This window comes from Passer montanus, unplaced genomic scaffold, assembly GCF_014805655.1.
Source record: "Passer montanus isolate IOZ18808 unplaced genomic scaffold, ASM1480565v1 scaffold45, whole genome shotgun sequence".
Classification (NCBI taxonomy): domain Eukaryota; kingdom Metazoa; phylum Chordata; class Aves; order Passeriformes; family Passeridae; genus Passer; species Passer montanus.
This window is the reverse complement of record NW_024369373.1, coordinates 1,621,107-1,634,332: the sequence shown is the minus strand read 5'-3', so window position 1 is coordinate 1,634,332 and position 13,226 is coordinate 1,621,107. Positions and strand designations below refer to the sequence as shown.

Below are 13,226 nucleotides of genomic sequence, written 5' to 3'. Positions count from 1 at the left end.
CACAGCAGATGCTTGCTGATCCTTCAGGAATTACATTAGACTACTCAGAAAAGTCTTTTACTGTGTTAATTCACCTAATTTGAGACTCATTGACTAAATCTTCCTTTATTCACAATTAATGTAGAGAGATGGTCCAACATGTTAATGGTGACAAAGACTCAGTTAAGAGAGAGAGAAGAGGTAATTTGAAATGACATTTTATTTTGGATCAGGCTACCCTGGGAATATCTTTCCACTACATCCATGCCTGCAAACTACTTTCCTGCTATAATAATGTGGCAACTGTTCAGATAATTTCTTTTTTTCTGTGAATGAAATATAGATTTAATAGGACAAAACCCACTACACTGCTGGACTGAAACAGAGAAACTGCTCATTGTGTGTGATCTGGGGTGTGCTGATCTGTCCAGCTGCTCTTATCAGGAAGATCAGCTGTCTGAATTATAAAAATATCAACCACAAACACCCTTTTGGAAAAAAACCCAAACGACTGGGCATAATGTGAAATTCAATAAAGCTGACTGTAGACAAAATCAGCAAAATCTCCTTGAGTTTGGGATGACAGGGCAGGATAAAGAGAGTTTTGTTACCTCCAGTGCTTGCACACCATCAGCACTGAGGGCGTGGAGTGCAGCAGGGCAGGGAAAGGCAGGATCTAACTCTGAATACTTCTGGGCTATATTTGATATATTTACCCCCAGAATGTCAACATTCTTAATAAAACAGCTTCCAAGCTCTGATGCTATTGAGGGAGATCGATAAACTCACTTTTACTGACGAGTGTAACCAAACACAGCAGCGAGGGAGTTGTGATGAAGCTTCCCACACCTTTTATCATCAGCATCGAAATGTGTCAGCTTTGGCTCACAAACAGGCAGCAAAGTGCCAAATGTTTACTAGACAGGGATGTGAGGAGGAAGGAGAGGGCTGGTCCATGGCAGGAACGTGGTCAAACAGGCAGATTCCAGCTGGTAAAGTGGGTGCTCTGAGTAAAGGAGAGGCTGCCAGGGCTTGGGAAGGGAGTTTTAGAAGGAGATTTAGCTGCAGAATAAAAATAAATGATAAATAATAAATAAATAAAATTAAATACATAAACGAGAAAGGGACTGTGTAGATACACAAACAGAAATCTTAACAGTTCATCACTCTGTGCTGGAGAAGGGGCATGGCAGACACCTTGTGCCACAATCCAATCCTGCACAGCATCCTTCTGTGATGGGAGCTTTGCAGCTCTGAAATATTAATGGGTTTTGTAAGACATGGCCCTTAGGATTTGCAGCATGGTCATCTCAACCCTGTGAGCAGAGACAAATAAATCTCATCTGGTTCTCTTTTCCTGCCTTCTGGAGACCAACCTTCCAAAAAGTAGAGTTTAGGAATGCTATGGAATTGCATCTTACAAGGCTGTGACAAATGCAGTGTATAAAATATGGTGATATCATTTCAAGTTTTGAATAGCAGAGCAATTTTATTTACAGAAAAAGCAATTTTTTCAGGAAGTTCACCAGGAAAACACTTGTCTCTGAAGTGTTTTCTCCATTGACACTTGGATGCCAAGCACTCGTTTTGCTCTTGGGTGTCTTTGAAGGAGTCCTGGCTGCAGCTGTCCCCTGGAGCACTGGCAGCGTGCAGAGGAGGAGCTGTCACCCCAGGAATGCTGACAGGGCTGGAAACTCAGGCTGCAAGGCAGCAGTGACCTGCAGGCCCTCCAGTGCAGCCTGTAAAATCTTCTGTACAAGTGCTTTTGTAACTGCTTGTTTTGTTACTTAGACACAGGGACACCTGACCTGTTAGCTCTGTTCCAGCCTGGGATCAGCCTGAGTGATGCTTGACTTCAAAGACCTTTTCCTACTCGTTTGCAGGAGCAGATATTTTAAGCAATAATAACAAAGCCAAATCTATGTATGTGTGATATATCCCTGGCATTTGCACTGACCTTTATTTCTTATGCCTAAAGAAGTCATTTCCTTGTCACTGATGCATTTGAGATCTTGCATTTTAATTCTTGGTCTGATCAACTACAGGCTCTCTCTGACCCTGTTGCTTCTTGCATCCTTCCATGAGTTGAAATCTGTTAAATTCTTGCCACTTCCTCCACTTTTGGAGTTATTTTTGAGCAACCAGAATGGTTAGCAGTGTCAAATAATGCCAGGAGCTATTTAAAAGTGCAAAGCTATTTTTTTCAGTTTTTCTTTTGTAAGTGTCTTTATTACTTTTGTGGTGCAGCATAGAGTCTAAAAATTATGGCCCAACTTATGTCTTAATCCTTTATTTCATCCCTACTTTGTCTCTTTTTGATTTCTTGAATATTTTTGTGGTGATTAGAATTGATTGCTTTGGTGAATCCTGATACCTCCTCTGTCTCCCCCACCCCCACTCCCTTTCTGAGGGGATCAACATGTGCTCTCTTGTGATATGGGAAGATTTTAATTAGTATTTTACATGATCATCCTTAATGCTTTTGGCCTGTGTGAGGTACACGTGGCTGCATGAAGGGCTGTGCTGCTCCACAGATTTGAGGGATGTTCTTCTCGTGTGTTCACCGAGGTTATTTTTGGAGCGGGCATTCTCATTTCAGCTCCTAGATAATACTTAACAGGATGGATGCTTCAGAAGTTATTTTAATTTGATTTTTGTAGCCATATGAGAGATTCTTTGAGGTTTTCTGTTGTAAGGATGCATAAAATTATTTTCACTCGTGCTTTTGTGCCTTTACAGATGTAGAATAGTGTGTAATGGAGGGGGGATTATATACTGAGAGGACAACTGGGTTTTCAAAGATCTTTCAAAGGTGTTTTGATTTTAATAGGATATAATATCCAGTCTCATAAGGCACTTTGAGAAATCATACTGTGCACATGTTGGTAGCTTAATAATCTTTGTAAATCTAATTTTACATTACTTGCTCAGCAAGAGATGGAATATCTCTATCAGTCTTGTGCGCAGAGATCAAAAACCCAGATTCAAGCTTGATTTAAATTTTGTCTGGTCTGTGGCTTTGGTGAAGTCATTTCATCTCTGTCTCCCACCCTTTGCAGATCTTATTTATGTGACTGATTCTCTTTTGAAACGCTCTGGGGCTGTTGGTCCCATCAGTTCCATGATAATTAATCAGAATGGTTCAGTTTGAGCACTGAACCTCATGCCCATTCTAAAACGGGGTTTTTGTGGGGTTTGGAAGGTCTGTAAATGCACCCATTTGTTCTGCGAGGGTGGCAGGGCCCTGGAGCAGCTCCTGCCATCCCATCTGCTGCCCACAGAAGAGAGAATTTTGGGATAATGTCAGAATCTTCTCTGCTCCCAGCTCCTTCGATCCCTGTGACTTTTTGCATGACATCAAACCCAGTTTTCTCTCATAAAAGCTGGCTGTGTCCTAGAAAGTGACATTTCTCAGAGGGACTGGAGTTCACAGGGGTACATCTGTGGCAAAAGATGGACAGAAGCTTTGGAAAGCTGTTGCTCACTAGAGCCTGATATTATATAAACCTTAAATGTTCTGTGAATATCAAAAAGAATCTTTGCAAAGAATTGTTTATTACAAATATTTAAACGTTAAAAATAAGAAATCTTAAATTAATAGTCACAAGAACTCACAAGTAGATCTTGTCTGCTCCAAACTGGTTTAAAAACTCCCTGAAAATACCAATGACTGCTTGCTGACCCTTTTGTTCTTACAACTTAAAACCAACCTCAGCAATAGGTGGTAAAAACTATGAGATTAAAATCCATTTTGTGGGGTTTTTTTTTCAGTTGACATACAAAAATCTGCTATAAAATCCCAAACTGTTTATTTTATATTTTAATGAGACAAAATATAAAATATATTCAGAATAATTTTTGGAATTGGGTTTAGTGTGAAGAAAAGGCAGAGTTCATTTTGATATAAGATTTTTATGAGTATGTAATTAATGTATTTTTTCTGCAGCTTATGCCATCATTCTCTTTAATTTTGGGGGTTTTATATTCCTCCTCTGTGATTTTTTCATGGAAAAGGGACCATTTTATACTTAGAACAGAGAAAAATTTCCAGGCTTTAAGCTGTACAGAAAACAACACTTTTTTAAACAATATTGTGATTCAGAGACACAGCTGGGGAAGAAAATGCATTTCCTGTGACACTAATGGTGGCACAGTGTATACATTCAATTAGATAATGAATTCATAATTGCTTGGTTTCCAGCTATGGAGCAATTTAATACATTAAAACCAAAAAAATATTAAATGTATGGCATTGTAGATTCATTTTTCAGCAAAGAGCACATTCCAGTGATGGCATTTTATGGGAATATTGTGACTTTCCTGGATTGCCAGTGCTAGGTTTTCCAGTGGAAAAAGAGTTTCTGATCTTATCTCAAGGCAGCAGGAGCTGCAGGTACAAGGGGCTTTTGGAACTGGCCTGTACTGATTGAAAAATGGCCAAGAAAATGTTCTTGTGCTTTGCCCTACAAAGGAAGGGTGAACAATAGAGAGATTTACTGCACAAAAACTCATGTGGAAAATGTGCAGGAAGCTGTTTTTGAATTAAATTTAATTAAGACTGTAAGAATTTTTTTACTTGGTTTGGTTTTGTTTAAAGAAAAAAACAGTTGAATTAATTTGGGAATGTTGATCTGACAGTCACATACAGATAAACCCCCTTGGTGACAGGTTCAGATGCAACTTGAGCTTTGGAAAGGCAAAAGGCTCTTTTTAGTCAAAAGTGTATAAACTTGGCAGAACTTGCTATGTTATGCTTCACAAATTAAAATATGATGCAGACCCTGACCTTTCAGTCCATTGATGTGAATAATTAGTCAAGTATTAAGCCCACTGCCTTAAAAGCCAGAGATAAAAACATGTATTTGCCCATTTATAATATTAAATTCCTCTTTCTTTCCTTAAAATTTCTATTAGTGCATCTACAAACCTTTGCATCTGAAGTAATCCAAGAAGATGAAGTGACTCTCACTGAAGATTTCATTCCTTGTTACTTTGGAATGATATCTTGGGCTTTTTAAAAATTTTGTTGAATTAATGCACACAGTTAAGAGATAGTTGTGCTAAAAACCAGAGGAAGTGTGTAATAATTGATTTTTGAGATGGATGCAGTAGGAAGATAAAGCCTGTGGAAGATACTCCTGGAGTACTTGCATGGCTAATCAATCCCTTTCCACCCTGGCTCTAACTCTGAGTGCCAGGTGAAATTCTCTAATTGCAGCTAATGGTGCTGGGTTTTGCCATCATCTGTACAGTTGTGCTGTGGTGGTTGAAAGAATTAAGTTTTCCTCTGAAAAAGTGATTATTTTTAGTTTGCATCCTCTCCTTGTATCTCTTATGGAGCAATGTAACAATTAGCTCATATTTTATTCATATTCTTAAATCAGGAAAATTTATTGTAATTAGTTTCTCTTTGTCTGAATTATCTTGTCTGGGTTATGTTAGGTAATGGTATAAATTTTTTACTACAACCTTTCACTATAAAGAGAATTTCTATACTACTTTTATGACCTAGAGGTGGCCAAATTTTCTTTTCTTACCAGGAAATTGCCTGAATGAAAGATCCATAAGTCCATTGCCTTTCCTTACTGTCAATCCACACTTAAAAACTGATGATAAATGAACCTAACAAACATTGTCAATAATTAATCTGATCAATAAATAAATCCAGCTGATGAAAGGCAGGTGGTGGTGTTGCAGTATTTTGAATAGTGCAGTGCTCCTGTGAAACTGGGGATGAGGAACAAGTAGAAAAACCATCTGTTGAAACAAATGGAAAACTTACATGAGAAACATTCCTGTGGGCAACAAATTGGAAATTAAAATTAGATGGCAGGTAATGACTAAATAACCTGTCTTAGGCTTTGAAGATAATTAAGCACTAAAAGATATTCCAGATTTACTTATGAAAATCTCCAAATTTATGATGTAATTTTATGTGGGCCATTGGCTGGCTGCCTGCAAAGTGAAAATAGACATTTATATGCAGAGAAGGAATGTGGCTCTCCAGAATCATTTCACCAAAAAGCAATAAATGAATGAAAACAACCCTTCTGTGAAGAGAAACCTTTGAAATTACTTGAAGTAATGGTAAGAACGAGACTGGTTATCTTTTCATGTAAATGTTATTGCTGACTGCAGAGTAGAAAGGATTCAAGACTGTTTAAAATAAAGCAGAAAGCCTAAAATGAGCAACTTTGAATAAGCTTAACTTCTGATGAGATCATTATATTTGGGGTGATGAAAGATCCTTGCTTTGCATATGCTGAGGGAAATTGGAAGGGAAGCCTAGAAATAATCCATTTTCAGGAGGGAGAGGGTTCAGTAGGAGTTTGCCAGATAGGATAAAATCTATTCCTGCCTGCAGTTTGGGGGTTTCTATTGCTTTTCCCTGTTCCGTTGCTGTGCCTAATTTGATCAGTGCTCCTGAGCTATGTTGGGGCACCAGCCAAAGTCTGCTTTGCATCTGATCATGGAGTTTTGTGCTGTGAGGTGTAAAATTTATCCTAAAGCCTTGATTATCCTTTGTGGTTTGCATGTACACTTGTCAAAAATGAAACTGGGATTTAGAAGAGTTCCTGAAAATCACAGGTTGGATTGTGATGAGCATGACTTCATCACTATCATTGAGTCATGGTTTGGGTTGGAAAGGACCATCTAGTTTCCACCCCCATGAACATAATTCCATAACTTTTAAGTGGGAAAGCATCAGTTTTTCACAAAATAAACAGCTACAGAACTCTGCAGGTTGGGGTTTTTTTTTTCAATTTGTTCAAATCTCTTTATGCTTAGAGCATGTCCTTGGAGCTGCATTGTTATAGTCAGGCAGGAACCTAAACCTTTTCTAAATGTGTCATTACAATTTCTTGTTATCGAAAAAATTAATTCAGTATCTTTCCTACATCAATCAAGCTTTACACTAAAACCAGATATGGCTTTCTTGCCTTCTGCATTGAAAGACTGAAATCTCACAGTTCTGTTAGGTGGGACAATCTCATTTTCCACCTGGTTTTATTTACAGCCTGCTCAAAGTGCCAAAATTGTCTTTTACTTCAATGCTTTTCTCACTTGCATGTGTTGGGTTTTTGGAAATAACAATACACTTCTGCTGTTATTTTGTGAGCAGATTTTATGGATTTTTTGGTTTTGTTTTAATTTAGGGTGTTTTTGTTAGTTTTTTTCGTGGAGAAGCTACATAAAATATCAGAGAGCTTCTTTTGCAAACTGGTCACATAAAGTATGATGGCCATAACTTCAGTGCTGCTGGTGAGTTAACTCAATGCTAAGGACAGGCTTGAAAATTATTGTACAAAGATTAATAAAATAAAGTCCTCAACAATCTTAATAAAATGAAGACGATATCATGTAGCTGTTCCTACAGACCTGTCATGCCAAATTTTTTGGACAGTTGCTCTCAGATGCAGTTGACTTGGCAAAGATAAAATAAATCTATTTCAGTCATTAATAAGAATCTCCTATTCTTTTCCTTAATCTGTGCGAGTCTGAGAAAAAAACCCAAAAACTACTGTTAGATCAGCCTTTGTTTTAAATGACTTACACTTCTGATAAAGCAGCTGAAGCAGTTTTTTAAATTTAGCAAAGTCTTTGTTCTTTCCAATGAAGAGCACAGTCACTTGATACTGAGAGATAGATTAGGAGCAAATTATCTTGAATTTGAAAATTAATTTCCTGGAATTTCACAGGGAAATATTGCTATTCTTTCACTTCCCAAAGCAATTAACATGGTTTTGATGAGTCAGTTTTACTTTGATAAAGCGTCCAGCTCTGGAGTCTGAGCACAGGGATGATGTGGATATGTGAGTCCAGAGGAGACCACAAAAAAGAGCAGAGGGCTGGAACACTTCTCCTGTAAGGACAAGCTCAGAGAGTTGGGGTGCTCAGCCCCAAATCTGATCACGGGATTTTGTGCTGTGAGGTGTAAAATTTCACCTAAAGCCTTGATTATCCTTTGTGGTTTGCATGTAAAGAGAAGAAAAGGCCCCAGGATGACCTTAGAACCCCTTTGAGGGGATTACAGGAAGGTTGGGGATAAACAAACAGGAAATGTTTGATAGGACAAAGAGAAATGGTTTTGAACAAAAAAAGGAGATTTGAACTAGATACAGGGAGAGGGAAATTACAACAAGGGTGGTGAAACACTGTCATGGGTTGCCCAGAGATGTGGTGGATGTTCCATCCCTGGAAAACCTTCAAGGCCAGGTTGGATGGGACTTGGAGCAACCTGCTCCAGTGAAAGGTTTCCCTGCCCATGGCAGGGGGTGGAAATAGATGAACTTTAAAGGTCCCTTCAAAGCCAAATTATTTTATGATTCATTTTGTCAGCAGTTTCCAGCTGTAGCTAAAACTACTGTATCTGACTTTAACGTAGTTCAGGAATGGAATTACTTTTCCTTTTCCAGTCCCCATCACATCCCATGGCAAAGATTCCTGCTTTGGCTTTGGAGTTCAGAGTTGAACAAACCCAGAAGTTGAAGGGGAGGTGATCCCAGAAATCTTCAGCTGTTCCATAGCTACTGGAATCATTCCAGCCAGAATATTTGTCTGCCTTTAAGCTGTTAAGCCATATAATAAAAATAAGGCTTGGGAGAGGCTTGCAAGAACAATTCCTAGCCAAGTGAGGCTAAGCAGCGAGTAGATGTTAAAATGGACTCTGACACTATTTACAAACAGTGCCTATAAGTAGGTGTCTCACTCATAACAAATACTCCTACTCACACATAACACATCGAATTAAAAAAGTGGAAGGTAACAAAAAACAGAGAAAGGTGATAATAAGCCATCCATTTTAATAAGGAATTAGGATTCTGACCTATTTCTTTCCCAGCAGGATTTATCACTAAGTTATAAATAACTTACAGGTATAAGACAGGGCAATGAAGAATAAATTAACAGTACAAACAAAATGCTCAGAGACTTCCAGGCCCTGCTGGCACCATTTTCTCAGGGAAAGACTGGGAGAGAGTGATATTAACATCTGAGCTCAGGTTCATTTTCTGGCTGGCTTAACTCCATTAGAGTCTGGGCATGGGGAGGGCAGGTGAGAATGATAGTGGTGTCTCAGACATGTTTATTGCTGTATTTTATTGATTTCTTGTGAGGGGAGAGAACTGCAGGTATTGCACACAGTTGCAATCTAAATTGATTTCTCTGTTGTTTAAGAAGTTTTGGCGTGGTTTGCCCTGGTGACTCATTGGAGCCTTGCACTGCACGTGGTTTGGAGGGTTGATGTACAATAGGATCTTTTTTTCCAGTTTTTGGAAGTAAAGAAAGTCCAGACAAATCTTCAACTTGTGAATCAAGTGAATACCCACTTGACTGAGACTGAAGATGTTCTATCATTCTTCCACACCTCATTAGAAGACCCAGAGGAATCTGAAAATAACCTAACAAATATTTCATGCTATTACCATTGAAAAAAATGTCTGAATGCTAGAGCATTCCTGCTTTCTTTTTTTTTTTTGATAGTTTGTTTTTCATGGTTTTGTTTTCTGTTTGTTTTCAAAAAGGCTTTTGGGTGAGCATTAATATCAATTCTACCATGATAATCCTCTATGTGTCCACTGGAGGTGTGCTTGATAAAAGCTAAGAAACAAATTCTAACCAAATCTTCACATGAGTAGGAACAAATTGACAAGGGCTTAGATTTTTTGGTTTTTTTAAGCTCTGGTCTATCAATTCTTTAGGCAACATGGCATCTTCAAGCTGCCAGGGGGTATCTGAGTTTGAATGTACATCTGTCTGTTTTACTTCAAGGAGAAATCTGCTCTGAGCCTGGTCCAAAAGAAAGGGCTACAAGTGGTGTCTTTGCCAGGGTTTGGCCACACCAAAGCTCATCAGAACCTTTTTTTCTTACTCTCTTCTCACTGTGACAGTGAACTCATGACTTCATTCGTTTTCCTGTTCCCACAGCTGGAAGTGGAGGTGGTGGATATGAACGGGAAGACCATGGACGGCCCGGTGCGCCTGGACATCTCGGTCATCGACCAGAACGACAACAGGCCCATGTTCAAAGAGGGCCCCTACATTGGGCACGTCATGGAGGGATCTGCCACAGGTGAGTCCCTAAGCTTTCTGATGTTTACATTCTTGTAATGAAGTTTCTCATGCACTTTTATGTAAATAATTATTGTTTTGCGTTCTTTTCTGGAGGAGGAGAAATTTGATGGACTGTTGGTTTGTCCAGTGTCATTGGAGAGGTGACACTTTCATCCTCCAACCCTCTGTCACTTTTGAAAGTCACTAAATATTAGATTCAGAGAATAAACTTCCCTCCTTCTTCTTCTTCTTCTCCTTCTCACCTTAGAGTTCCCATATCTGTGTAATTTTATTTTCAGTCCTGTTGTGACAAGTCCGAGCCAGTCCCAGCTCAGCAAATAGAGCCTGAACAAATCCACTGTTGAAAAATGCATTATTATCATGTCGTACAAGCTTTCTTGCTGATTTTGTGCCTCACTGGATTCTCCCTTCACAAAAAGAAGCGGGAGCAGCACAACTTTAGGACAATGGGTAATGATTTCTGGAAAATAAGTCTCTGCAGTAAAAAAAAAAGAAGTAAAAGGAAAATACCCAGAAATTAGTTGGAAATAGGAGCTTTGATTTAAGTTCATGTTTTTTATTCATCTCTGGAATCAATGAAGACAACCCCTAGGATATGATTAAGATTCAAACCAAATACCACAAGCAATTTCTGTGCAGAGTGGGAATTTCACATTTTTTTTCCTGTAAGTTTAGTTACCAGAAGGGTTATTTTTATTTGTTTATGTAGCATGAGTCTGGTAAATAACACAAATAAATGGAAAGCACATTATGAATAAACTAATGTTGTTGGGGAGATTGAAATACTGAACAATGCTGGTAAACAGATGTTGTAAATGCAGATACAACCATTGCAACAAAACAAAAACACATTGATAATTAAAGTCAGTAAGGAAAATGTTCTAATTGAATTTCCTGTTGATTTTGTCTGATGAGGAAATTCTACAAAAGTAAGATATTGTTCCAAGTTTTAATGTGGGTATAACCATCCAAGTTAAACTCTTCCATTATATTATGTGAGCTTTCTGGTGAATTTTGCATTTTCACATAGAGTCCTTCGTATCTAAAAACCTGTGGGTATGAAAGAGCAGCATTACAAGCTGCTCTTTCAACAGATTAAATTTTTGAGGTAAATGTTTATTTACCTCACTGGTGACAAGCATGTAATGAAGATATTGATGATCTTTTCAGCCAAACAAGAAATGTTTCATATTTGAGAATATGGCTGCCAGCGGAACACTCTTTTCTTTTGTAGGTCTCTAGTACATTTTTTAACTGGCAATTCTCTATTTTTATTATCCATAAACTCTCTTTGCTTTGCTTTTTTCCCCACTCCTTATGCACTTCTGATTCAGTGGAGAAGTTTCTCAGCCCACCTTCCAGTGAATTCTTCCGTAATAGTTTCATCCATTTTCTCCTATTGCTGCTTTGTATTGACTCAGGTATCATTTAGCATTTTGATTGTCTTTCCTGTTGGCCAAAGTTTGAATAATTTTTCTCGACTTTCCTTCCCTTACACTCCCTCCCTTCCCTCCTGGTATTCATCACATTAAACTTCATAACCTCATTTGCCTGGTGTCAAGAGCACCAGTGCCTGCAAAATTATTTTGTGCACAAAGGAACCTGTGGAATCGGGGTTGGCTGGAATCAGTCACAGCTCTCTATGCAGATGGCACCCACTCAGCCAAGATTTCCTGGTCTTCTTTTCCATAGTTCTTCCCAACTTATGGCACATATCTTCAAGTTATTCATCAGGCTCTGCTATTTTATCACAGAGGTTATCAGAGAATGTTCCGAGCTGGAAGGGCCCCAGCTGTCGTGCTGTTCCAAATCAAAGGTTACACTGCACAGCTTGATAGGAATCCTGATGTGTTGGCAAGTGGCATTCCTGAGTCCTTCCCTTTGGATTGCAATTGTGCTGTATTTCATTTCTGAAGCTGCAAAAGGAAGGCTTTGTATGGGGATTTTTGAAGGAATTTCGAATGAGTTGGAGATGGGATCTCTGAGTTTTTAGATGATGCAGGTTATTTTTCTTATCTTCTATATAGGTAGGAAGGGTGAGTTCAGGTCACATCTTCACAGCATAGTTCAGAAGGTCACAAGACCCTTAGTTATAAGAACTTTCAAAGATTTATTGACTAAAAAAATACTGTTAAAAAAGATATTTATGTTTCTGATCCAGTCCTTAAATATTTTGTTTTATGGACTCATAGTACTTATGGACTCATAAGCTTTCTTAGTTAATGATACACAAACTTACAGTACTTCATTTTAAACTTCTTGTTTACTTTTGCAATTTTTTTTTCTATATCTTAAACTCTAAAACACTAAGCTTTCTTTTTTTTAGCTTAATATGTTTCTGCTTTAAATTTACATGCTTGCTTCTACTACCTAAGTTTGGAAGTCTCTTCCAAGGTCTCACATTGAATCTTGTGTTTAATCCTAAGCTTTGGCTTACAGGCCCAAAATTTTGAGAATTCCCTGCATTTCAGATTCCAGCTTTGTATTGGATGCATAACCTTATTCCTTATCCAGCAACCTTCAGCTTTGTTCAAGCTCTGAATCAAACCCACACACTGAAATTCTGCTAAAAATAAAAAGTGCTCAAGTAGGTATCTTAGATTTGTCTTGATGCTCCTTGGACCAAAGTGTAAATGTCCATGGATACCAATAACTCTGCGAGAGATGCACAATTATGTAGAGAAAGATGGAAATGTAGTGTGAAACCAATCTGCAGGTTTTGGAGCCTTTTAAATGCATTCAGATTATATTATTATATTTAAATTATTATTACAGGGTTCCTGTGTGTTTTCCTGTTAGGCTACAATTTTATCAGTCACAAAACCAATGGAATTCTCTAGAGACTTTCCACTCATTTATTGACTCCACAATTGAACTTAGGTGTTGTCTCTTCATCAGGAATATCAGAGAATTACTGAGAGAAATAAATCTTGGAGAGAGTTAGTGCCAAAACCTTAAATATGCAAACCTTAATTAAAAAAATTAAGTGAATATTCATATTAGACTTCCCTGGTGTTGCTGTAGGACATATTTTCCAGATTTTTTATTGTTTTACAAAGTGACTTTTTTTCCTTAATGATTTGAAAGTTAATTCCTTAATTGGGGAACAACACAGAAATTACAGTGAAAAGTTGTGCCAAACCCCGTTTAAGAAGCTTCTTTTCTATCTGAGA

At 38.1% G+C, this 13,226-nt stretch overlaps 1 protein-coding gene across 2 annotated transcripts in view; it reads left to right on the top strand.

Annotated features, from left to right (window-relative positions):
* Positions 1-13,226, top strand: part of CDH13 (cadherin 13) — a 434,027-nt gene that overhangs the window by 243,276 nt on the left and 177,525 nt on the right. For both annotated transcript variants that reach the window (XM_039721144.1, XM_039721143.1), the window contains exon 6: positions 9,907-10,051. In XM_039721144.1, coding sequence (XP_039577078.1) covers positions 9,907-10,051 — 145 coding nt within the window. The remainder of the gene's footprint in view (positions 1-9,906; positions 10,052-13,226) is intronic.